The 26,910-nt window shown below is 43.0% G+C and overlaps 2 protein-coding genes across 4 annotated transcripts in view; one reads left to right on the top strand and one right to left on the bottom strand.

Moving 5' to 3' along the window:
• Nucleotides 1-26,910, bottom strand: part of PTPRN2 (protein tyrosine phosphatase receptor type N2) — a 1,058,681-nt gene that overhangs the window by 686,283 nt on the left and 345,488 nt on the right. The window lies entirely within an intron of this gene.
• On the top strand, nucleotides 11,799-15,651 carry LOC311516386 (uncharacterized protein). The gene is made up of 2 exons (XM_084620382.1): nucleotides 11,799-12,858; nucleotides 14,587-15,651. Exons 1-2 carry the CDS (start codon nucleotides 11,962-11,964, stop codon nucleotides 15,256-15,258), a joined length of 1,569 nt encoding a protein of 522 aa, XP_084476508.1. The 5' UTR covers nucleotides 11,799-11,961; the 3' UTR covers nucleotides 15,259-15,651.

The raw sequence follows: 26,910 nt of genomic DNA, 5'->3' as shown, positions 1-26,910 counted from the left end.
ATTCTAAGCTCTTTTGTGCAGGTGGCATCTCACTTTGTATCTTGTACAATGTGGAACATAGGTGCTTAATAAATAATATTGTGCAGAGATAAATGTATCTTATTTTTTATATATATGTGGTTGGATCATGGAGTCACTTTTATATTCAGGAGTTAATATATCATGCCAAGTAACACCAATATTATATAGAAAACATATGTAACATGTCCAAAAAGAAAAGGAGTATTTGTGGCACCTTAGAGACTAACCAATTTATTTGAGCATGAGCTTTCGTGAGCTACAGCTCACTTCAGCTGTAGCTCACGAAAGCTCATGCTCAAATAAATTGGTTAGTCTCTAAGGTGCCACAAGTACTCCTTTTCTTTTTGCAAATACAGACTAACACGGCTGTTACTCTGAAACATATGTAACATGTAGTATTCACATTAAGGTAACATTTTTATTCCAGCTACGGTCTGTCAGGAACATGAATGGTATGCCTCCCATCCCCCAGAAAAAGGAGATTAACTTTCATAATAGACTTTGTTTTGCCCTATTTTGGAGTAGGGGACAAATCTCACTGTAATCAGAATACTAACTGCAAAAAAAAAAAATCCTCCTTACAGTTCAAACCATCAGAACCCTGGGTGGGTGAATGATAACAAACCACAGTTACTCAAAAGCATAAAGGGATGATTTTAGTTATGACTGAAGCAACAAACACAAATATGCACAGGATTACGGCTCCAATTCAGAAAAGCACTTAAGCACATGCTATGTTCACCTCTATATAAGAAAATATTTAAGCATATGCTTAAGTCCCAGGACCTAACCAAGTAATTAAATGCTTTTTTGAATAGATACACTTTTCTGAATTGGGGCTTATACTACTTTCTTTTTCCATCCAGGCTGCAAAGTTCAGATCTGGATCCAATTTTCCCACAGTCTGGGAATATTCCAAACTCCATTACTAATTTTTTCTATGGGCTATAAAAGGTGATTACAGCAATTATGAATTAACTGCTTATTTTCATTACATGTCTTGGCTCACATATATTACAGCACTCTTACAGTATAATGCCATCGTGTACCATCCACTTGCTCTGTATGTTCTCAATAATTATGGCACTAACATACAAAGTTAATAATCAATACATTATTTTAGAGATCATAATGCTGTACATTTTGTACCAATCTACTATTGTCATTCTGCTGCTTCAAGTCTCTCTCTCTCACCTGTTCATCTCCCTCCCCCACCACACTCTCCTTTATCTCTTCTGGAAGCCCCCCTCTGCTTTCCAATCCTAGCTCAAAAGCTACATTACGTCTCATTTTATTAAATTTTCCCCCCGGAGAACCTGTAACCCGAATTTACCAACCTCTCCCCCACTAGTAAAAACATAAACAAACAAAAAAATCCACTCTTAGTCACTCAATTCTTTTTCAACCCCATTTACTTTCCATTTCACAGATGGTTGGTGTAGCAGGAAGGCACTGAAGTATGAACAAAGGTTGGTGCTCTGTTGCAGTCTCTTTAGGGTAGAATTAAAGGAGAATTCTCTATCGGAGAAAGCCACCTCCCTTCAATATTTCAGTCACTGCATTATTATTAAGTCACAGCTTGTCTATGAAAGGAAGGGTCTCAGAGTGTCATGAACTCCCAGAAAATGTCTAGTCTACAATGCCTCTCAGAAAAAAAGGAATGCTCCAGAGAGAAAAAACCCTTTGTGTAAGGAAAGATTTGTTCTGCAATATTTTGTAAGCAGTGGATTTACAGAAAAGAGATGAATCTTTGCATTAGCATCATCTAGGCACAGAAACCGGCAAAGAAATTACATCACATTGCATGACCCTGGCGGCTATGCTGCTTTCTCCACTCTTCTCCCCTGATTGATGTACATTGGGGCTGAGCAGGATTATGGAGTGTATGATTCCTATTTCATTGATACATGCACATGGCAGAATGACACAATGTACAATGCTGAATCCTACAGTGGGAATCCGGTTAATTTTCAGTGACATTCTGTAAAAACAATTCTCACTTGTGATGTCTCTTCTCAGATGGAATTTCAAGGACGAGGGAAAGGACAAAGCTTTCTTTTTTGCCCAGTGGTGGATTGTTCTCCCACACAACTGCCTCCAATTTTAAGTACATTTAAATGCAGGCAGAATGTTCCATACTGGCTCTTGAATGTCTGTCCATAACAGCAACTCATCAAACCTTAAGAAAACACCGCTTCTCTTAGAATCCGGAACAGCATGCTCAGGGCATGAGAAGGCAACCTCTAGGAGAATACTATCAATAAATATTGGCATGGGAAAGGGGGAGTCAGGAAGAGACAAGAGTGATACACACTACAAGGAGGGAGAGGAAACAAGGAGACACTCTCAGGCCCACTGAATTTACATCAACTGGAAATATGCCCCAAAGATTAAGAAATGTCAGTCAACTTGCACATTTCACTTTTTTTTTAAATGTATTTAATTGGCCATTTCAAAATTTGGAAGAGTTTTGTAGGATCTCAGGCATTTTCATTATTTGATATGAATGGAGAAAAAAAGTGTGTTGAAAACGGAGCACATGAAAGGAGGGTGGAAAAAAAAGCAGAAGAAAGGCATTGGAATATATAGACAAAAGAGGAGTAAATGAGCCAGAAAAAAGGGAAGTATTTATTTTCTTGCATAGAGCTTCAAAGAGGAACATGATCAAATTACATTTCCCACACACACAGTTCCAGACTTTTCAGAGAAAGTGACACTTTTTACAATGTTATTAAAAATGTTTGCAAATTGCATTGTCATATTGAGAATTATAAGGCCAAATTCCATCCTACAGGAAACGTGTATGGGCCTGTAGATAAAGTTAAGGCAAGTCATCCTCACACATATGAAGGAAGAATTTGTTCCTTAAAGAAAAATAAATGCAATAATAAACATACTGTCAAATATGTTCCCTAAACATTTTTCATAATGTATACATATAGTATTGAGTTAACCACAAAATAAATTTATACAGAGGTCATAAAATTTTCATTTTGCCTTAGATAACTTTCCCTTGGTATTTGCATTATTTCATAGCACTTTCCTAACTTTACACAGAGAATACACAGGCTATATTACAAATACTAGTGTACCTGCTGTACTCTTAGTGCAGAGAATCCTCAGGGTAGACTACAAGTACTGAGGTAACATTATTTAACTGTCTATAGCAATAGGCAAGTTTTTAAAATGCAACTGCTGTAAGTCAGTTGCACTTTAAAAATAGCAAGACCAGGCAGGTGGCAAGCTGTGATTACTGCTACTGATCGACTGCAAATTGTGCACAAAGTGAGTCTATGGTAAAAATAGCCTGTTATTTTGGTTACTGCATATTCTCTCTCTTCCTGCCCACCACCTTCATCCACTTACGTGTTTCAGCTATCTGCTACATCTTGTCTTTTAGACTGCAAGCTCTGCTGGGCAGGGCCTGTTATTTAGTAAATGCTTGTATGGTGCTTAATACAGTGATTCCTATGTGTGAACTGAATTTTCAACTTTGAGTTTGGTTATGAAGTCAGTGACGTTACTCCACTGATAAATTCAGCCTCAGAAGCTTAAACATGACCAATAAAAGGTTAGTTTATCTTTCCTACAATGTGTTCCAAACCTAAATGCTAAGGATCAAAACCCAGGAATTAGTATGTTAGTGAAAGAAGGTCAAAAACATACAGCTAAAATTCTAGTTTTTTTTAAAACATATAGTATGTTGCAGCCCATACATATGTCACACTTGTAAATTATCTCCTATTTGTAAAATTATTTCTAGTTTGAATTACATAAAGGATGAAGATAGCTTAACATTAAATATGCTGCCCAGAGCAGTTATCTGCAGCATCTCACAATTAATTTCCAGAACATTCTGGTTTTTGTCCTGTATGGCTCTTTTGTTTAGTCTTGTGGCTTAGTACACCTGACCAGCTCATCATGATGGCACTTCTTCAGTATGATTCAGGAGGAATCATAAGAGGCTTTTAAAGGGAATAAAAGGAAAGGTTTTCAGAACAATTCCGAAAAAGAGGGGTTCAGAAATCAATTTGTAATTATCTGACAACACAAATCTAAAGGCTTTTCTGTGATAAGGGTGGTAATACACAGGGCTGTAATGTGAATTATTTCAAAGAATAAACCACTGATTGTCTTCATGACCTATATAGCTTTTAGTGAGCTTTAAAACAAAATTACATTTTATACTACTCATGAATGCCTTGTTCTTCTTTTAGAAATGCAGGGGGTTTGTCCCATCTAGTAGGCTTTCAGGTTTAAATAGGACTCAGTTTCTTCTGGTGTTGATACATTTAGTTCCCCTGAAAGTAAAGGCTCTGGCTTTGCCAAAGAGATGAAGCTTCCTCTGGACAAAGGCCATCCTTTTCAGCATGTTTAAAAGCAGAGTACAAATCATCTTGTTATGTTGTTTTTCCACAAAAGCGCAACATTGCAATGAAAACATTCGTTGAAGGGGAAACATTTCATGTTTCAAAAAAATGCAATCGACAAATATGTATAGGACAAGTTAAAATATATTCCAATTAGAAATGCAAGAAACTCAAAGGCCTGGCATTTGCAGCTCATTGATGTAGGGATTGGAAGTAATAGTTTCAAAATGACCCAGGCTCTCAGGAACCTAAGCCTCCTTGACTTTCAAAAATAGGACTTAGAAGCTTTTCAAAATTTTACCCTGTGTCTTTGAATGTGTTTGTACAGGAGCCTCTATCACATATTGAATTATATTAAACTCAAAACTCACTGAATCTGAGCTGGAAGTCTTGCTGGAATGGCTGCTCTCACTGGTTTTCTTGTGCTTGATCTCCTGGTCATTCACAGAATCACAGAACATCAGGGTTGGAAGGGACCTCAGGAGGTCATCTAGTCCAACCCCCCTGCTCAAAGCAGGACCAATCCCCAACTAAATCAAAACAGGAAGGTTACTTACCTTACAATAACTGGAGTTCTTTGCGATGTGTGGTCCCTATTTGTATTCACTGTGAGTGCTCATGCACCCCATGGGTCCAAGACTGAAAACTCTTCAATAGCAGTGTCCATTGATCTGCACCATCTTCTCCAGTTTTGACTCTACTGTGAATAATCCTAGTATAAAGATCCGAAGCAAAGGGAAAGGAGAGTCGCTCATGAATACCCATAGGGATCACAAATTTTGAAGAACTCCACTTAGTGTAAGGTAAGTAACCTTCCTTCTTTTCTTCTTCGAGTGCTGGTCCCTATAGGTATTCACTGTGGATGATTCCCAAGCAGTGTCTACTGAAGAGAAGGTTGCAAGGATGCGCTCTAAACTACTGTTCTTGGAAATGCTGAACCTAATGAAGCATCCTTACCTGAAGTTTGAACCAGGGCATAATACCTAAATATATGAGCAGAGCCCCAGGTTTCTGCTCTATGGATCTCAGAGGGGAATTCCTTATAGGGAAGCCACTGAGGCAGCTTGTATTCTGGCTAAATGAGCTTTGGCAGATTGGGGAGGAACAGTTTCTATACATTCATACCAGAGCAGGATGAAGTTGGAAATCCATTTTGAGAATTGTCATAAATATAACCCTGACAAGAGTCTTTAGGAAGAGAATGCTTCCCCATTCATCCTCTCAACAATGGAGACAAATCACCTCACAGATCTTTCTTCTAAAGGGTTCTATTCTATTCAGATACAAGGCTAGAGCTCTGGGTCTGACCAAGGAATGGAGTCTCCTGTCCTCACTACTATTGTGAGATTTTGGGTAGAATACAGGTAGATGGACTGTTTGATTCAAGTAAAAATCAGAAGAACCTTGGGGATCAACCTGGGGTGTAATCTCAGGGAAACTGTCACTCTGAAGGATTGAATGCAATGTAGTTGCAGTCATGTTGGTCCCTGGATATGAGAGAGACACAATGTGGGTGAGGTAATATCTTTTACTGGACCAACTTCTGTTGGTGAGAGACAAGGCTTCGAGCCAAACATAGTTCTTCTTCCAGTCTGGGAAAGATACTCCCATCCCAGACCTGAAGAAGGGCTCTTTGTGGCTCAGAAGCTTGTCCAATAAAATATATTAACTCACCCAACTTGCCTCTCTGTGAAAAGATCGTATACAGCAGTCTGCCTTGAGGGCCCTGAGCTTAGCTAAGGTGATAGCCGTTAGAAAAGCTACTAGCTAAGGTGATAGCAGCTAGACACCTCCTAGCTAAGGTGATAGCAGTTAGAAAAGCTACTTAAACTGTAAGATATGCAAGTTTCCAAGGGCTCAAATGGCATGCTCATAAGTGCCAATAGCACCAGGGTTCAGGTCCAAGAATGCACAGGGTTTCAGGACTGTCAGGAACATTCTGATAATGCCTTTTAGGAACTTGACTGTTGCGAGATGGATGAAAACTGAGCAGTTCTCCATCAGACGATGAAAGGCACGAATAGCTGCTAATTGTAGTGAAAGGATAGATAACCCCATTGTGAGGAAGCTGAGATCCGTTGGTCCAGGGGGTCTCTGCTCAGAGCACAATCATTTCTCAGCCATCCCTGAAGCCTTGTGAAGGGGATCATATAGGTGCATGAGGTCACATGGGCCAACAGGACTAAACAGGACCAGACTGTAGTCTGGAGGCTGAATCGAAGTTGAGTAATTAGATCTCTCATCACAAGGAATCTGTCCTGAGGTAAGTATGCCTTGGCCATGATCCAGTCCAGATTCACTTCAATAAATGTTATAACTCTTGTGGGCATTAAAGTAGACTTTTCTGGATTTACTTGAAGTCCCAATGCATAAAATAAAGATCAAGTAGGGAGGTGACTGCTCCCTGAACCTCAGGATATGACCATTCCATGAGCAGCCAGTGATCTAGGTAGGGAAACCTGGGTTGCCTTGTCAGTGCAAGTGTGCCCTACCATAGCTAGAACTTTGTAAAGATTCTCAGGGCCATTGATAGGCTGAAATGGAGTCTACATTGGATGTGTTCTAAGCCCACTGTAAAATGCAGTACCCTCTTGTGCGCTGAGTGAATATCTACACAGAAATAGTTATCTATAAAAACAAGAGCAGCATTCACCTTTCTTCAGGGAGGGGATTATAGCAGACAATATAATCATCCTGAATCTTGAACGGCAGATGAACGTATTCAGCTGTCTTAGGTCCAAGATCCTCCAACTTCCCTTCTTTGTGGGGACTAGGGAGTATTTGGAGTACAAGCCCCCCACCCTTCCCCATTGGGGAGGTATGGGGTCTTTTGCCCCTAGATAGATTAGGAAATTCACGTCCTTTCTGAGAACTCTCTTGTGAGAAGGGTCCTTGAAGAGAGTCCTGGGCATATTAAGGGGGGAATCCTTAATCTTCAAACTATCTAACTAAAGCTCAACTAAGCTAACTAACTAACTAATATAAACTATTTACAAAATCAAAATTTGAAAGAAACACTACATGGCTACAGACACAAGCCTTATACATATAATACAATTGGAATTGTAATGAGTCCATTTCTATGAGAACTATGACTTCATTAGTATTAATTTTTGCCACAATTCTATTGATCCATACAAAGTATTCTGGAAAGTATTAAGTGTTCCTTGAATTACATTAAATTGAAACCCTTTGGCAGTCAGTAAAGAACTCACTTTGATAAATGTGTCCCAGACCTGCTAGCAATCAGCCAGTCTCACCTCCTAAAGCATATGTTAACATTTCCTTCATTTAGCAGTGGATGCATCTTGGGTGAAACTTGATATATGCTACCAGTACTGAGTGGCTTCTAATTCAATTTGTTTCACAGACACAGAATCATAGAATCATAGACTTTAATGTCAGAAGGAACCATTATGACCGTCTAGTCTGATCTGCTGCACAACGCAGGCCACAGAATCTCACCCACCCACTCCTGTAACAAACCCCTAACCTATGTCTCAGCTACTGAAGTCCTTAAATTGTGGTGTAAAGATGCAGAGAATCCTCCAGCAAGTGACCCGTGCCCCATGCTGCAGAGAAAAGCGAAAAACCCCCAGGGCCTCTGCCAATCTGCCCTGGAGGAAAATTCCTTCCCGACCCCAAACATGGCGAACAGCTAAACCCTGGGCGTGTGGGCAAGACTCACCAGCCAGACACCCAGGAAAGAATTCTCTGTAGTAACTCAGATCCCACCCCATCTAACATCCCATCACAGGCCATTGGGCATATCTACCGCTAATAGTTGAAGATCAATTAATTGCCAAAATTACACTATCCCACCAGATCATCCCTTCCATAAACTTATCAAGCTTAGTCTTGAAGCCAGATATGTCTTTTGCCCCCACTGCTTCCCTTGGAAGGTTGTTCCAGAACTTCACTCCTCTGATGGTTAGAAACCTTCATCTAATTTCAAGTCTAAACTTCCTGATGGCCAGTTTATATCCATTTGTTCTTATGTCCACATTGGTACTGAGCTTAAATAATTCTTCTCCCTCCGTGGTATTTATCCCTCTGATATATTTATAGAGAGTAATCATATCTCCCCTCAGCCTTCTTTTGGTTAGACTAAACAAGCCAAGCTCTTTGAGTCTCCTTTCATAAGACAGGTTTTCCATTCCTCGGATCATCCTAGTAGCCCTTCTCTGTATCTGTTCCAGTTTGAATTCATCTTTCTTAAACATGGGAGACCAGAACTGCACACAATATTCCAGATGAGGTCTCACCAGTGCCTTGTATAATGGTACTAACACCTCCTTATCTCTACTGGAAATACCTCGCCTGATGCATCCCAAGACCGCGTTAGCTTTTCTCACAGCCATATCACATTGGCAGCTCATAGTCATCCTGTGATCAACCAATACTCTGAGGTCCTTCTCCTCTGTTACTTCCAAGTGATGCGTTCCCAGTTTATAATAAAAATTCTTGTTATTAATCCCTAACTGCATAACCTTGCACTTTTCACTATTAAAGTCAAATTATCTATCTCATTCTGTCTTGGAAAGAAAGTAGCACTTTCTTCATCCACTCCTGGCAGAGATTAAACCTAAAGCTCCTTGCTGATATGTAGTGTAGCCTTTAAGCAGGTTCTTCGCTTCCACTCTAAACCAGATTGGGTCTTCTCATCCCTTTGCATCCCAGTCAGTCATTCTCCTGAGGGTTTTTTGACAGTATCAAATTGCTTCTCCTTATACACAATGCCATGTAACTTGGGGCATGGACCATATATATTTGTACAATGCTTAGTACAGTGGAGCCCTGAATGAGGCCTGTCATAAATATAAAGGGAAGGGTAAACCCCTTTGAAATCCCTCCTGGCCAGGGGAAAGCTCCTCTCACCTGTAAAGGGTTAAGAAGCTAAAGGTAACCTCGCTGGCACCTGACCAAAATGACCAATGAGGAGACAAGATACTTTCAAAAGCTGGGAGGAGGGAGAGAAACAAAGGGTTTGGGGGTCTGTCTGTAGTCGTCTTGGCCGGGGACAGAACAGGAATGGAGTCTTAGAACTTTTAGTAAGTAATCTAGCTAGGTATGTGTTAGATTATGATTTCTTTAAATGGCTGAGAAAAGAATTGTGCTGAATAGAATAACTATTTCTGTCTGTGTATCTTTTTTGTAACTTAAGGTTTTGCCTAGAGGGGTTCTCTATGTTTTTGAATCTAATTACCCTGTAAGATATATACCATCCTGATTTTACAGGGGGGATTTCTTTATTTCTATTTACTTCTATTTTTTATTAAAAGTCTTCTTGTAAAACACTGAATGCTTTTTCATTGTTCTCAGATCCAAGGGTTTGGGTTTGTGGTCACCTATGCAAATTGGTGAGGCTTTTTATCCAACATTTCCCAGGAAAGGGGGGGTGCAAGTGTTGGGAGGATTGTTCATTGTTCTTAAGATCCAAGGGTCTGGGTCTGTAGTCACCTAGGCAAATTGGTGAGGCTTTTTACCAAACCTTGTCCAGGAAGTGGGGTGCAAGGTTTTGGGAAGTATTTTGGGGGGAAGGACGCGTCCAAACAGCTCTTCCCCAGTAACCAGTATTAGTTTGGTGGTGGTAGCGGCCTGTCCAAGGGGTAATATTTTGTACCTTGGGGAAGTTTTGACCTAAGCTGGTAAAGATAAGCTTAGGAGGTTTTTCATGCAGGTCCCCACATCTGTACCCTAGAGTTCAGAGTGGGGGAGGAACCTTGACATGGTGGCACAGTGGTGGGATTAACCTGAAATCATTTTGAGATCCAGTTGAGATTTTTTGAACTAGAAATACAGATTTTAAAAAGGAATTTTTAGGAAGTCCAGAAGGCAGCTTTGAAACTGAAAGTAGCTTGGTTTCTCTCTGCTTTGTGGCCAAGCAGAGACAAAAGGGGATTATCTTGTGAATTGCAGGTTTTCTTGCCTGGAGGCAGGGTACTTAACTCCTGCAGGGAAATTCACAGTCTTCCAACCCAGAGGTTTTTTTTTTTTTTCTTTTCTTCCTAAAAGTAAATAGGGGGTGTGTGCTCTACCCATTTGCCTGGAGACAAAAGTGGCAGGGTTTTTTTTTAGGATTTTGATTTTTTTTTTTTTGTTTTACAAGGAGCACAGGTTTGAAAAGAAATTTTTTTTTTCTTTGGGCTGGGTAAGCAGTTTTCCAAGTAGTTGGAGGTTTTTTGCTTTAATTTGGGCCCAGAGCAGAGACAAGGGAATTGTCTTTTTCTGTAGGCTGACAATCACTATCAGAGAATAGGTACTCTATTCCAGCACAGCAAAAGTTTACAGCCAAGTTTTGTTTGTTTATTTCTAAACCTCGGGTGTAAAGTTAGTTAAAAACAGAGAGGTTAGAATGGCCAAATCCTCAGCTCGACTACAGCTGGAATTAGCCAAATTTCAGGCTGAGGAAAAACAAAGGGAACATGAAAGACAGATAGAACTCATGCGGCTGAAGGAGGAGGAGAAGGAAAAAGAGAGGAAGCATGTGGAGGAGATGGAGAGGATAAAGGCCCAGCAGAATATACCAACAAACCCTAGCAATCCTTCTCCAGGTACCACTTCCCATCCCAGAAAGTTCCCCACCTACAAGGCAGGTGATGATACTGAGGCCTTCTTAGAAAACTTCGAAAGGGCCTGCCTTGGGTACAACATCTCTACTGACCAATACATGGTAGAGCTGAGGCCGCAGCTCAGTGGACCCTTAGCTGAGGTGGCAGCTGAAATGCCTAAAGAACACATGAACAAGTATGAACTGTTTAAATCCAAGGCGAGAGTCAGAATGGGGATAACACCCGAGCAGTCTCGTCGGAGGTTCAGAGCCCTAAGGTGGAAACCAGACATGTCATTTACCCGACATGCCTACCACATTGTAAAACATTGGGATGCCTGGATATCAGGAGCAAGTGTTGAATCTCCAGTAAATTTGCCCTTCCTAATGCAAATGGAACAATTCTTAGAGGGTGTTCCTGAGGAAATAGAAAGATACATCCTAGATGGGAAACCCAAAACTGTAATTGAGGCAGGAGAGATTGGAGCCAGATGGGTGGAGGTGGCAGAGAAGAAGAAAACTGGTCGCAGTTGGAGCGGAGACCAGAAGGGACCACCCCAGACCACACCCTATTACCGGGGGCCGCCCAAAGCCCCACCTACCTCCCAAAGAACCCTCCAGACCCCTTATCGTCCCACCACCCCGTTCTCCAGCAACCCTCCTCGCCCCAGTGACCCGTCAGCTGGACGATGTTTTAAGTGTAACGAGCTGGGGCATGTAAAGGCCAACTGCCCCAAGAACCCCAACAGATTACAGTTCATTGCACCGGAATCACACCAGAGGTCCACAGGCCCAGATACCTCCCAGATACCCTTGGAGCGGAGGGAAACTGTGAGTGTGGGCGGGAAGAAGGTCACCGCGTGGAGGGACACCGGAGCACAAGTGTCAGCTATCCATGCTTCCTTAGTGGACCCCAATTTAATCAACCCAGAGATCCAAGTGACGATTCAACCCTTCAAGTCCAACTCTTTCAATTTGCCTACAGCCAAGTTGCCTGTCCAGTACAAGGGCTGGTCAGGAATGTGGACTTTTGCAGTCTATGATGATTATCCCATCCCCATGCTGTTGGGGGAAGACTTGGCCAATCATGTGAAGCAGGCCAAGAGGGTGGGAATGGTCACCCGCAACCAGGCTAAACAAGCCGTGAGGCCTAGCTCTGTTCCGGAAACTTCTATCAGGACCCAGTCAGAGGTGATGGACCTGGACCCCAGGCCAATGTCTGCAACAGCAGTAGTGGATCCAGTCCCAGAGACCCAGACGGAACCAGTCCCAGAACCGGAACCAGCCGAACAACCAACACCAGACCCCGTGTCAGCACTGAATCCAGTACTTGCAACCTCAACACCAGAGGGCCCCACCGAACCTGAACTGGCAGCAGCCGATAACCCTACACAAGAGGCTCAGCCGGAGCCTGAATCCCAACATAGTGCACCAGCGGAGAGCGGTTCACAGTCAACAGAAACAGCTCCATCCCCTATATCGCTTCCAGAGGGACCAAGCCTAGGTCCACAATCCCATGAGGAACTGATGTCTCCAGCATCAAGGGAACAGTTCCAGACTGAACAGGAAGCAGATGAAAGCCTCCAGAGAGCTTGGACGGCGGCACGGAGCAACCCACCGCCTCTCAGCTCTTCTAATCGATCCAGGTTTGTTGTAGAAAGAGGACTTTTATACAAGGAAACTCTTTCTGGGGGACACCAGGAAGACTGGCATCCTCAGAGACAGTTGGTAGTTCCAACTAAATACCGGGCCAAGCTCTTGAGCTTAGCCCATGATCACCCTAGTGGCCATGCTGGGGTGAACAGGACCAAAGACCGTTTGGGGGGGTCATTCCACTGGGAGGGAATGGGCAAGGATGTTTCTACCTATGTCCAGTCTTGTGAGGTGTGCCAAAGAGTGGGAAAACCCCAAGACCAGGTCAAAGCTCCTCTCCAGCCACTCCCCATCATTAAAGTTCCATTTCAGCGAGTAGCTGTGGATATTCTGGGTCCTTTTCCGAAAAAGACACCCAGAGGAAAGCAGTACATACTGACTTTCATGGATTTTGCCACCCGATGGCCGGAAGCAGTAGCTCTAAGCAACACCAGGGCTAAAAGTGTGTGCCAGGCACTAGCAGACATTTTTGCCAGGGTAGGTTGGCCCTCCGACATCCTCACAGATGCAGGGACTAATTTCCTGGCAGGAACTATGAAAAACCTTTGGGAAGCTCATGGGGTAAATCACTTGGTTGCCACTCCTTACCATCATCAAACAAATGGCATGGTGGAGAAGTTTAATGGAACTTTGGGGGCCATGATACGTAAATTCGTAAATGAGCACTCCAATGATTGGGACCTAGTATTGCAGCAGTTGCTCTTTGCCTACAGAGCTGTACCACATCCCAGTTTAGGGTTTTCCCCATTTGAACTTGTATATGGCCGTGAGGTTAAGGGGCCATTGCAGTTGGTGAAGCAGCAATGGGAGGGATTTACACCTTCTCCAGGAACTAACATTCTGGACTTTATAACCAACCTACAAAACACCCTCCGAACCTCTTTAGCCCTTGCTAGAGAAAACTTACAGGATGCTCAAAAAGAGCAAAAAGCCTGGTATGATAAACATGCCAGAGAGCGTTCCTTCAAAGTAGGAGACCAGGTCATGGTCTTAAAGGCGCTCCAGGCCCATAAAATGGAAGCATCGTGGGAAGGGCCATTCGTGGTCCAGGAGCGCCTGGGAGCTGTTAATTATCTCATAGCATTCCCCACCTCCAACCGAAAGCCTAAGGTGTATCATATTAATTCTCTAAAGCCCTTTTATTCCAGAGAATTAAAGGTTTGTCAGTTTACAGCCCAGGGAGGAGACGACGCTGAGTGGCCTGAAGGTGTCTATTACGAAGGGAAATGTGCTGGTGGTGTGGAAGAGGTGAACCTCTCCATGACCCTTGGGCGTATGCAGCGACAGCAGATCCAGGAGCTGTGCACTAGCTACGCGCCAACGTTCTCAGCCACCCCAGGACTGACTGAACGGGCATACCACTCCATTGACACAGGTAATGCTCACCCAATTAGGGTCCAACCTTACCGGGTGTCTCCTCAAGCTAAAACTGCTATAGAACGGGAGATCCAGGATATGTTACAGATGGGTGTAATCCGCCCCTCTGAAAGTGCATGGGCATCTCCAGTGGTTCTAGTTCCCAAACCAGATGGGGAAATACGTTTTTGCGTGGACTACCGTAAGCTAAATGCTGTAACTCGCCCAGACAACTATCCCATGCCACGCACAGATGAACTATTAGAGAAACTGGGAAGGGCCCAGTTCATCTCTACCTTGGACTTAACCAAGGGGTACTGGCAGGTACCGCTAGATGAATCTGCCAAGGAAAGGTCAGCCTTCATCACACATCTCGGGCTGTATGAATTTAATGTACTCCCTTTCGGGCTGCGAAATGCACCCGCCACTTTCCAAAGACTTGTAGATGGTCTCCTAGCGGGATTAGGAGAATATGCAGTCGCCTACCTTGACGATGTGGCCATATTTTCGGATTCCTGGGCAGACCACCTGGAACATCTACAAAAAGTCCTTGAGCGCATAAGGGAGGCAGGACTAACTGTTAAGGCTAAGAAGTGTCAAATAGGCCTAAACAGAGTGACTTACCTTGGACACCAGGTGGGTCAAGGAACTATCAGCCCCCTACAGGCCAAAGTGGATGCTATCCAAAAGTGGCCTGTCCCAAAGTCAAAGAAACAGGTTCAATCCTTCTTAGGCTTGGCCGGTTATTACAGACGATTTGTACCGCACTACAGCCAAATCGCTGCCCCACTGACAGACCTAACCAAAAAGAAACAGCCAAATGCTGTTCAGTGGACCGGAAAGTGTCAGAAGGCCTTTAACAAGCTTAAAGCGACACTCATGTCTGACCCTGTACTAAGGGCCCCAGACTTTGACAAACCGTTCCTAGTAACCACAGATGCATCCGAGCGTGGTGTGGGAGCAGTTTTAATGCAGAAAGGACCTGATCAAGAATTCCACCCTGTAGTGTTTCTCAGCAAAAAACTGTCTGAGAGGGAAAGCAACTGGTCAGTCACTGAAAAAGAATGTTATGCCATTGTCTACGCTCTGGAAAAGCTACGCCCATATGTTTGGGGACGGCGTTTCCACCTGCAAACCGACCATGCTGCACTAAAGTGGCTTCACACCGTCAAAGAAACTAACACAAAACTTCTTCGGTGGAGTTTAGCTCTCCAAGATTTTGATTTCGACATCCAACACATCTCAGGAGCTTCTAACAAAGTGGCTGATGCACTCTCCCGTGAAAGTTTCCCAGAATCAACTGGTTAAAATCGTCCTTGAGATGTGGAAAATATTGTTAGTCTTTATGTACTTGGTAGTATATTTAGAGATGCATGTGTCTTATTAACTCTGTTTTCCTAGAGCTCCAGGAAGAAATCCCAGCCAGTGTTTCACCCTAGCTGAGATTTGGGGGGCGTGTCATAAATATAAAGGGAAGGGTAAACCCCTTTGAAATCCCTCCTGGCCAGGGGAAAGCTCCTCTCACCTGTAAAGGGTTAAGAAGCTAAAGGTAACCTCGCTGGCACCTGACCAAAATGACCAATGAGGAGACAAGATACTTTCAAAAGCTGGGAGGAGGGAGAGAAACAAAGGGTTTGGGGGTCTGTCTGTAGTCGTCTTGGCCGGGGACAGAACAGGAATGGAGTCTTAGAACTTTTAGTAAGTAATCTAGCTAGGTATGTGTTAGATTATGATTTCTTTAAATGGCTGAGAAAAGAATTGTGCTGAATAGAATAACTATTTCTGTCTGTGTATCTTTTTTGTAACTTAAGGTTTTGCCTAGAGGGGTTCTCTATGTTTTTGAATCTAATTACCCTGTAAGATATATACCATCCTGATTTTACAGGGGGGATTTCTTTATTTCTATTTACTTCTATTTTTTATTAAAAGTCTTCTTGTAAAACACTGAATGCTTTTTCATTGTTCTCAGATCCAAGGGTTTGGGTTTGTGGTCACCTATGCAAATTGGTGAGGCTTTTTATCCAACATTTCCCAGGAAAGGGGGGGTGCAAGTGTTGGGAGGATTGTTCATTGTTCTTAAGATCCAAGGGTCTGGGTCTGTAGTCACCTAGGCAAATTGGTGAGGCTTTTTACCAAACCTTGTCCAGGAAGTGGGGTGCAAGGTTTTGGGAAGTATTTTGGGGGGAAGGACGCGTCCAAACAGCTCTTCCCCAGTAACCAGTATTAGTTTGGTGGTGGTAGCGGCCTGTCCAAGGGGTAATATTTTGTACCTTGGGGAAGTTTTGACCTAAGCTGGTAAAGATAAGCTTAGGAGGTTTTTCATGCAGGTCCCCACATCTGTACCCTAGAGTTCAGAGTGGGGGAGGAACCTTGACAAGGCCCTACTAAAAAGGTACTGCCAACATGTACCTGCCAACATGCCTATGTTGGCAGGCACCACTCATTTAATAACTTTACCTTTTATTGTAGAATAATTGTATCCCCAAAAGCCATATGTCTTTCTCTTTTCTTAGGTTTCAAAGGGAATACAGGCTACTTAGTCAGCAAGCTTTATTTGTCTTTGAAGCTTAACCCAGGTTAAACAGCTGGGGATCTCTTGCTTATGCCTAGAAACACCATGCACCCTCCCCCTCATCTCTCCCCCCCAATTCCAAGCAGCATAAAGATCCTTAGTTCCTTTGGTTTGGGGGTTTTATCCTCCTCCTGCCATGTGCTCTGCGCTGCAAACTTGCTGATAGGAGGAGTCCACTTACATGACTCATCTTCAAAGGGAGGAGAGCAGAACTGCAATAAGAGTCTTTAGTTCTTTTGTTGAGGATTCCTCAATCCAGATGGAAGGAGTTTCTAGTTGTAAGATCCAATCCAAGCCAGTCCGTTATCAGTGGGTCTCCTCTTTCAGAAGGGGCATACCAATTTCTGTAGGAAAGCAACTCTTCGCACTAATTAATGTCCCTCTCCTGTATGGCGATTCATACAGTTACAGAGGCTCACAATACAACCACTCAAATATTACACTACAATACAGAACATAGATATACAAATAAGATTGATGCATGGAGCAACTCACACGCATTCAATAGAACCTAACCACTAAACATCTTCTTATAATTCTTATATCAATTTGTCAATATTAACCCACAAGTGAGCCAGACTGATTCCAGCTATGTATCTGTCAGCGTCCAGTTAAGACATGGGGACCTTAGCACGCACTGGCACCTGGCCTGCCAGCATCACAGTCACCCTCTTAGCATCACATTTCTAACTTCATCTTCCTGACTCCCTCAGAGATTTGGGGAGCTGAGATATACAAAGTCCCATCCCGAAGTTACGAAAGCTTTCTCAGTTTGTGCCCTATGCAGTCAATGTAAAGTGAACAAAAAGCAGCACAAGCGGTGACAAATTAGCGAACACTTGTTCTTTTCTCCATCAGTGTCTACCACAACTGCAAGTGATCTCAACAAAACCAGTACAGACAAAGATTACTAGGTTTGAAAATACATCACACACTATAGGGTCAAATCTGCAATGCCTGTTTGGCTTCCTTCTACTTCACTGAGGGAATGGACAGTGTATTGTACATCAGTGGACTAGTCACTAGTTCTCACCTCTAGGTCCTCAGTTCATAATAAGATAAAAACAAGAGAACATAAAGGAGAATTCTATCATATGAATGCTGGAGAAAGCCCTAGTTTTCATCTTTTTTTTGTATAAGCAACCCTTGAGATTGCAAGTATTATGCTCAGTTACACATCCCTTTTTTCCTCTCTGCGGTATTGATTGGTACACTGGCAGCAAAGAAGATTTCAAAAGGGAATAAACAACAAAAATGGAAAGAAAACTACTGAGGAGCTATAATAATTATTAATGTCCACCTGAAACTCAAATATGTAGCACCACTTGCAGATCCCAGAAGTAATTTCAGCAAGACAAGCTATCAAGACAGCTTCTATTCAAACTCAGGCCCAGACGTGTCACCTGTCCTCTGACAATGCAGAGCAGTCTGATTTACCCAGGTAGATGGTGAGCTTTACAGCAATGGAAATCAGCATATTTCCATTCTTACTGAACAGTTGATTCTGAGGCAGTACAATTCCAACTGCAATGCTCCAAAGAGTTAATGTGTTCTCTTCATTAAGATGTTACCTCACAGATAAGTTTTGTCTTCCACATCCACAATTCCCCTTATTTCAGGGTGTGATGGGGACTGGCCCACTAACTGTTGGGCTAGCCCCTCCTCCTGGCCCCTCTGGGGATCAGCTCATGAGGTCAACACCCCTTCCCATGGTTGCACATCATCACTCCATCTCACTCTCCAGTCTGCAGCCCCTCTCTCACTCCAGGAACCACAGCGTCCTCTTCATGGCTAGGCCCGTAAGCCAGCGTTCCCCCCTTCTGGGGTATAATCCTTCAAAGTCTCTGTCACTCCGACAGTGACTCAGGCAGTCTTCCAGTTCACAGTCTTCCAGAGCCACTTCCACAGTGGAATCCTGTACTCAGGATTCTAGCCCAGGGACCCCTACAACACGCAGCCTCACAAACCTTGCTGCTTACTCCCTGGGCTGCTTCCTACCCTGGCACCCCTCCCTTCCTGGGGTTTGCCGGGCTCTCAACTCCCTCCTCCCAGGGAGCAACCCTGGGTACTTGTCTTTATAGCCCCCGAACACACACCCCCTCTCCCAGAGTGTGACTGCAGACTAGCTCCCTCCCTTAATATAAGTCCTGCAAGTTCCCTCACAGCCCAGTCAGATTCCCCTAATTAGGATTGTCCTCTCAACCTTCAGTCAATAGGCTAATTGGCCCATCTGACCTCCATTGACCCCTTCAGCGCGAGTGTGGGTTGGACACCCCATCACACAAGCTCAGAAGTGAGGAATTTCATTTCTGATTCAACTAGAGTTTTTAACCTCTCTTTCCATTTTGATGAAGTGGCCAACACAGTGTACAACAAGAGGCGACAGTTTAGACAGGATCCAAATTCTCCGCCTCTTAAGATTAATTCCCACTTTTCTGGTGGGAAAGGAAGCACAGTCTTTCTGAGACTTCCCAGTTTTACTGTTCTACTTTGTCTTTTAAAGATACGTAGTTGATTATGAAATCCTGAGGCTTCTTGTACTTCCTGGACCAGATATTTGTTTACCAAATTCATTAAATAAGTGTGTGATACACCTTTCTCTGGGGTCACATTCAGAAAGTTTCAGAGTCTCTGCCCCATCCAAAGTTCTTTTCCTGCATGGGAACTTTATTTCAAGCCTTTCTGGGATCTCTGTTGTGGGGGTGTCATAAATATAAAGGGAACGGTAACAACCTTCCTGTATACAGTACTATAAAATCAGTCCTGGCCAGAGGCACAAAATCCTTTTACCTGTAAAGGGTTAAGAAGCTCAGGTAACCTGGCTGGCACTTGACCAAAAGGACCAATAAGGGGACAAGATACTTTCATATCTGGCCAGCGGTGGTGGAAGTGGGAGGTTTTGGTCTGTCTGTTCTGAGTGCTTGTCGGACACAGATCAAGAAAGCAAGCAATCCAACTTCATTAGAATAAGTAACTACTAGCAAGGGAATGTGTTAGCTTATTTTTGTTTTGGCTTATGATTTTCTCTGTGCTGAGGGGAAGGTGTATTCCTGGTTTGCTTTTTGTAACTTTAAAGTTTGGCCTAGAGGGAAATCCTCTGTATTTTGAATCTGATTGTCCTGTAAAATTACATTCCATCCTGATTTTACAGAGGTGCTTCTTTTACTTTTTTTTCCTTTATAATAAAATTCTGGTTTTTTAAGAATTTGACTGGGTTTTTAGTGTCCTACAAACCCAAGGGTCTGGTTTGTGCTCACCTTGTTTATTTTAAAAGCCTTCCCAGGAAAGGGGGTATAGACTTGGGCGGATATTTTGTGGGAATAGGAACTCCAAATGGTCCTTTCCCTGATTCTTTGTCTAAATCACTTGGTGGTGGCAGCATACCTCAGTCCAAGGACAAATAGAGATTTGTGCTTTGGGGAAGTTTTTAACCTAAGCTGGTAGAAAAAAGCTTAGGGGGTCTTTCATGTGGGTCCCCACATCTGCACCCTAGAGTTCAGAGTGGGGAGGGAATCCTGAGGGGGGGGGGTCTCAAGCTTATGGGGACGTTCAGTACCTTAATTCCCTTATGAAGGACTGGTTTGTATATGGTAGTCTGGCATGTCTGGACTCCAGGTCGGGGTTTACTGTCAGCCTCTGCTGCACATGGATCAGATGATCCTGGATCTGGTAAGTCCCTGTGGGTCGTGGAGGCTTGTGGGCTTGTGGAGGCTTGTCAGCTGTTTCCCTCTTGGCCATTCTGTAGCAAGAGTCAGCTACTTCTGGGGCACAGTAACTTTCCTCCTGGTTGCCTTCTCCTGTGACAAGCTCTCCTTTTATCTTCCTTCTTCTAGCTGAAGCAGGCTCTGCAGGTGTGCCAATTGGGTCTGGCTGAACCCAGAGGCAACTGTTAGCCTTCTCCTGATTGGGATGGGAGAGTGTGCCCCATCTGAGTACTTGAGAGCTTTCCATTTTCCTTAAAAACACTATCTGATGTGAGTTTTAACAACCTGAACTGGATCTTCATGACAAACATTTAATGTGAAAACAAAGGAAAGTCCCATATTTGGTGGCACCATCACCTCACAGAAAGCAGCAAAACCATGACAATTATTAGGCTGTTTGTCAAAAGAACTCAGCACATTCTTGAGGTTCTAGCACAGGGGTGGGCAAACTTTTTGGCCTGAGGGCCACATTGGGGTTGTGAAACTGTATGGAAGGCCGGGTAGGGAAGGCCGTGCCTCCCCAAACAGCCTGGCCCCTGCCCCCTCCTACATCCCGCCCCCTGACTGCCCCCCTCAGAACCTGCAACCCATCCAACCCCCCTGCTCCTTGACCCCTGACCGCCCGCTCCCGGGAGCCCCCCCCCAACCACCCCTGGGACTCCAACCCCTATCCAACCCCCACCCCAGCTCCCTGTCCCCTGACTGCCCTGACCCCAATCCACACTCCCGCCCACTGACAGGCCCCCCAGGACTCCCACACCTATCCAGCTGTCCCCTGCTCCCTGTCCCCTGACTGCCCCCATTACCGGGACCTCCCGGCCTTTATCCAACCCCCCCCACTCCCCGCCCCCTTACCATGACGCTCAAAGCAGCAGGAGCTTGCAGCCCTGCCGCCTGGCTGGAGCCAGCCATGCCACCTCACTGCCTGGCAGGAGCGCGCTGCCGCCCAGGAGTGGCGGGCCAGAGCACTGGTGGTGCAGAGCACTGAGGCTGCAGGGGAGGGGGAAAAGCACAGGAGGGGCTGGGGGCTAGCCTCCCTGGCCAGGAATTCAAGGGCCGGGCAGGACGGTCCTGCGGGCTGGATGTGGCCTGCGGGTCATCGTTTGCCCACCTCTGTTCTAGCACTAGAACTGTTGTATTTACTGTCTCAAGAGAGCCAATGTGGCCCACTGGACAGGGCCCTAGATTGGGATTCAGAAGATCTGGGTTCTATTTCTGACAGATTCATTGACTGAGTTTGTATAATTTTTAGCATAATGAGGTCTCTAATATTAATCTTCTTAGTTAATTAATACTTATAGTAACCATCACACTGATGCAAAACGTGTCCTGTAACACCTAGGAAGTTCTCTTTAACTCATTCATATGCTCTTGCCCCATGAATATACTTTAGGAAGACAGGTATAACCCTATCAGGGATACTTTTAATAGTAATTCATTTAAAATTTTAATCTTAACTGCACTCTTAATTGACTTTCAATAAAATGTTAATCCTCATATCAAATCAATGCAGAACAATGTTGACTAATGAGTGATAGCTGTTGATTCCTCAGTTTCTCAGTAGGATCAGTCTCAACTTCCTAGAATCTGCCATCAACCCTTTGAAATCAGTATTGTTTCAACATGGAATCTGTAGACTTTGATTCATTGTTGGAAGATGACACAACAAACATTAAATTGCAGAGAGGTGTGAAAGTTCTGTTTCATGTTTGTTTCTGACTTTTGCACAAAGCCACACAAACAAACCCACACACAAGACAGAACATGCTGTTACTGGAGGATGTTCCCTCTAGTAACCTAAGACTCTGACGGTAAGAGCAATGCTTAGCAAGTTCCTGGTTTATAGCACGAGTTTATGTTTAACTATTGGTGACTCTGACTATGTAACTATCAGCTCAACCAGAATATCATCTGCGATGGAGTTATTAAAGAGCTAGTCATCCAGCAGTAAATTACCATGGGACCAAGGAACCACTATCACACCACCTTTGTTTACACTGCAGTATGATCACTCTTTCTGGTGACTCCCCCAAACTGTACAATACCCGTTTTGCCTATTTGCCAGACAAAATGCCTTGTTCAATTCTAATAACATTTAGAGTTTAATGCTCCCTCACACAGGGGCTTCTTCTCAGAAATAAACAGTTCCTTCTGCCCCATTTTATTTGGAGCACTATTTCATCTCAAGGCAATTTAACACACCTGAAGTGTCATTTCTCACCCACATTTGAGGGAATTGTTACAACAGATCTGCAAGCAGAGTAGTGAGACTTTATGCCACTATCTGACAAAAAATTTCAGACAAATATAACACCTACCATTGCCCCTAAATAGATAAAATCATTGCTAAACAGTAGCTATCAACTGGATCTGCTGTCTCGCAATTCATTCTGCTTCAGGTACTACCATCGTGGTACGCCTTGATTTATTTATTTCAAGTTCAAGAAGTGGCACATTTTGACACACTACTCACAATTTAGGCAGACAGCTAGATATATTCATGAGATCATAACAGCCTTCCCTTTGAATCATAATGCAAATGCACAGGGTGTTCACAATGTGACAATAGCACAATACACTTCGAAAGAGAAAAATACTTTTAGTGACAAGTTGGCTCAATTTTACAGAATGGATCAATGAGCCTCAAATCACTGTCAGACACTTATGTCCCTGTCCCTCCGGTTTTCTTCCCTCCTCTCCCCTATATCTAAGCACACAAAAGTCTACTTCAATTAAAAGAAAATTACAGCTGGTACAGCAGCAAGCACTGTGAACTAGTGTATCTATTCTAACCCCCTGTTTTCACTTGATAATGCCTTTCTGAAATTTTCATCTTTTAGAATAATATTTTCCAGGCCTGGGCTTTGCTCAAAGGAGTTTTTATTTTATTTCTTTAAAAATATTTAAGGTACACTGATTAGCCGTTTTTAAGTACATGTTAAGTGGGGATAAAACCCTTTTGTTCTGAATTATTTACTAGCAATGTTTTGTAATTTTTTAAACATATTACAGCTGAAACCACATAGATTCGAAAGTTGAAAATTGGCACTGTCTTTCTCTGGAAGCAATTGGATTTGACCAGGTTATCAACATTTGATAATTCTGGCTTTGAGTATGCATAATACATGTTTTTTGCTAGGTTTGTAACATGTGCTCCTAACAAAGGATATGCTCACTAGATGTGAAGGGCCTTGGCACATGCCACAAAGGCTGCTGAGATAAATTAGCCTTGCTGCAATATCCATGGGAGAACAGATACCTTTTTTCAACTGCATTTCAACAGTTTTCTGATCCACAGCTACTGTGGCAAAGCAACTCTTAAGCAACCTTAGTAGTAGGACTAGCTATGCTGGCTCAGACTAGTAGGTCTATCTAGTTTAGTATCCTGCCTCCAACAGTGGTGAGTACCAGATATTCAGAAGACAGTGCAAAAAATTCCATAAAGACAATTATGTAACAATCTGCCCATGGGAGAAGTATAGTCCTAACCACAGGTCACTAGTGGTTGTCTTATGACTTGGAGCATGAGCCCTTATACATTTCTAGCCTGTCTTACATAACTGTGTATGTTCTCCTTAGTCATATAAATATCTAATCCTTTTTTCTTAATCCCACTAAACTCTTGGCCTCATTGGGTATGTCTACACAGGGATAAAAAAACCCCAGAGCACAGCCACAGTTGGCCTGGCCTTGCAGGGCTTTGGCTGCAGGGTTAAAAATAGCTGTGTAGAGGTTCAGCTCAGGGTGGAGCCCAAACTCTTGGACGCTCCACCCTTGCAAGGTCCCATAATTTAGGCTCTAGCCCAAGCCTGAATGTCTATACAGCAATTTTTCGGCCCAAGAACCCAAGTCCTGCAAGCCCAAGTCAGCTGACCTGGGCCAGCCATGGGCTTTTTATCCCTGTGTAAATGTACTCCTAGGAGTCTGACTCAGCACCTGGGTACCCCACATGCTCTGCTATGAACTCAATGTAAGGCACAATTCTGCAAAGTGGTGTAGGTAATCAGCTCCCACTGATAAAAGATTAACATGCTCAGCCTCTCTCGGAGTTCCTCAGCACCCTGTAGGATCAAGCCCTTAATGCATACTCAATATGGCTGCACATATGTCCCCAGCCAGCCTGTACAGACAATGTAATTTAGCTACACATTCCTCCTCAGCCAATCTGTCCAGACATAACTTCCCTAAATGCCAGGCTCTTATGGTCATAGGAGAGGAACTAACCTGTGTACTTTATGGTATAAGAAAAAATGCAGACTGTTATATTATTTGTGATGTAGTATATGATCCTATAATTAGAGACTGCATTGTAATGTATACACTCATGAGGTCAGAGTCAAGACTGCACATGAAACTTTTATATTGGAATTTCCTCACCACTGAGTGCTTATTTGTGCAATTTAAACATTGCAAAAATGTGATGTTTTGCACTTAATAGAAGTATAGGTTTATTATTTTTTGTGAAGCCAGTTGGTTTTCTTACACTAAAATTAAAAAAAAAAGTAGTTGTAAAGGTGTGTGAAGAAATTATGTGGACATGCATTTATTGTATAAGGACCTTGATAAAGTTCACTGGTGTCCCTTAAGGTAAATTAGATGAACTCTCATTTAATAGTACTGATGATGGATGCAGTAAACAGCTTTAGGCCTGGGAACATTTTCTATGGCTAGTAAAAACTATTAGTGAGGTAAAAAGCTCATTTACAGCTTTCAGATAGCCCTAGCTATCAGTCTATGCCATGTAAACGAGCAGAAAGAGGTTGTATGCAGGGATGCAGAGCATTCTGCAAAGAGTAAAAGGGATATACATCTAATCAACTCTCTCCCTGGGGTGTACTTTAGCGCTGCTGTGAATGATGTGAATAGTTGGATCCGTTATCTAGTAATAACACTGTATTCCTTGGAGACTTGGGGGAGAAAACACCGATCAGTGTGAACACTTCCCTTTCTTCACATTTAAAAAATTCAGTATTATTTGCTCCAATGTAATTCTTCCCAGATCTGAATTATATAGAGTGAAATTCACCTCGGTATAGAGGAACAACAAAAGGCCTATTTATCACTTATGTCTCTTTTAAGTTCTATTTTGAGCTGGCCCTCTGAACAAGAGATGCATTTAAGTGGATTGTTAAATAATTTATGGGTGAGATCTATAGTCACAGGGCCCATCTGGAGGTTGATCCAGGAGATAAGCACTGGACAATTCTAATTGCTACATGTGTAATCATGAGGATCAGTAAATCATTAAAAAAGGAAAGTTTAAGTAAATATAATAAATAAAAAAATAATCAGGAAGCTACCATCTTGTAAATCTAATATAAACTAAGACAAGTGGATCTCAGCATTTCCATGCCAAAAAGGAAATAAAAGACCTTTAAAAGATGGTCTCAAGTAAGTTGTCCTGTCTAGGAGTGAAAACAATCTTGGTTATTTTAACAGTTTACTTAAAAATTACAGTTTCATACCCCAAAATACAGAATTAGACAGACTCGGAAATTAGCCAAGGCACTTGAACTACACCTGTTATTTGGGAGCTAGTTGTAATTAGACGCACCATTAATAAAAATGAATTGATAATAAAAAAGTGATTTAGAAAAGGTGGGAGAGAGAGCAGCAAAAAGAGCAGACAGAAACTGGGGGAAATATGGTTATTTTTTATGTTCAACGGCAAAATCAGCAGAGTTACGTAGACCATATCACTAAACTTTCCAGTGCAGTCACAGCAATGATATGTGTCTGTTCAATTCACACATCCCTAACTCCTGCTGGGAAGTAGTGAAATGGCAGCTATCATTAAGCAACATCAGCAGCATACACAGCTTCAGGGACAGTGACAGTTATTTTTGAGAGACTTCTGAAAAATAATTTTAAAATATATGTTTGTACTGAGAATTGTGTATTTAATTACATGACCACTACTGAAAAGGAGTACATGTGCCAGCAATGCCCCTCTGCCATTTACATTGGCCAAACCGGACAGTCTCTACGTAAAAGAATAAATGGACACAAATCAGATGTCAAGAATTATAACATTCATAAACCAGTCGGAGAACACTTCAATCTCTCTGGTCACGCAATCACAGACATGAAGGTCGCTATTTTAAAACAAAAAAACTTCAAATCCAGACTCCAGCGAGAAACTGCTGAATTGGAATTCATTTGCAAATTGGATACTATTAATTTAGGCTTAAATAGAGACTGGGAGTGGCTAAGTCATTATGCAAGGTAGCCTATTTCCCCTTGTTTTTTCCTACCCCCCCCCCGACGTTCTGGTTAAACTTGGATTTAAACTTGGAGAGTGGTCAGTTTGGATGAGCTATTGCCAGCAGGCCAAGCAGCAGCAGAGGGCACCAGACTGACTCCCCCCAACACCAACCTCTCCACATGTCTCTCTCTGACCTTGCAGTTGTCCTCCAGCAAGGGAAGGGCCCACTCAGAAGGAAATACACAGAGGGGCCAGGTGAATTTCTAGGTCCCTCTTTAACAGCAGGGAAAGGAGAAATCAAAACCTTGCTCAATGCCAAGTACATTTTATTTTTCTTATTTTACCCTCTTTGCCCCCCACACTTCAGAAACCAACTAATATTTCTTCCACTTAACACTTGTGTCTGTTTCCATGTAGCAAACACTGGTCTTGGCTCTTGGGGAACACAAGCTTTGCTTCATTTGTAGCAACAGCATCCA

Source organism: Lepidochelys olivacea (genome assembly GCF_965140295.1).
Source record: "Lepidochelys olivacea isolate rLepOli2 genome assembly, chromosome: 2".
Taxonomy (NCBI): domain Eukaryota; kingdom Metazoa; phylum Chordata; order Testudines; family Cheloniidae; genus Lepidochelys; species Lepidochelys olivacea.
The sequence above is the reverse complement of the archived record's forward strand: the minus strand, read 5'-3'. Positions and strand labels throughout refer to the sequence as shown.

Excerpts from the sequence above, each read along its gene's own strand:
- LOC311516386 (XM_084620382.1), top strand. The coding sequence starts at position 11,962 with ATGTGGACTTTTGCAGTCTATGATGATTATCCCATCCCCATGCTGTTG. Across the intron at positions 12,859-14,586 it reads TGGGAAAACCCCAAGACCAG|GTGGGTCAAGGAACTATCAG; the intron begins GTCAAAGCTCCT and ends CTTGGACACCAG.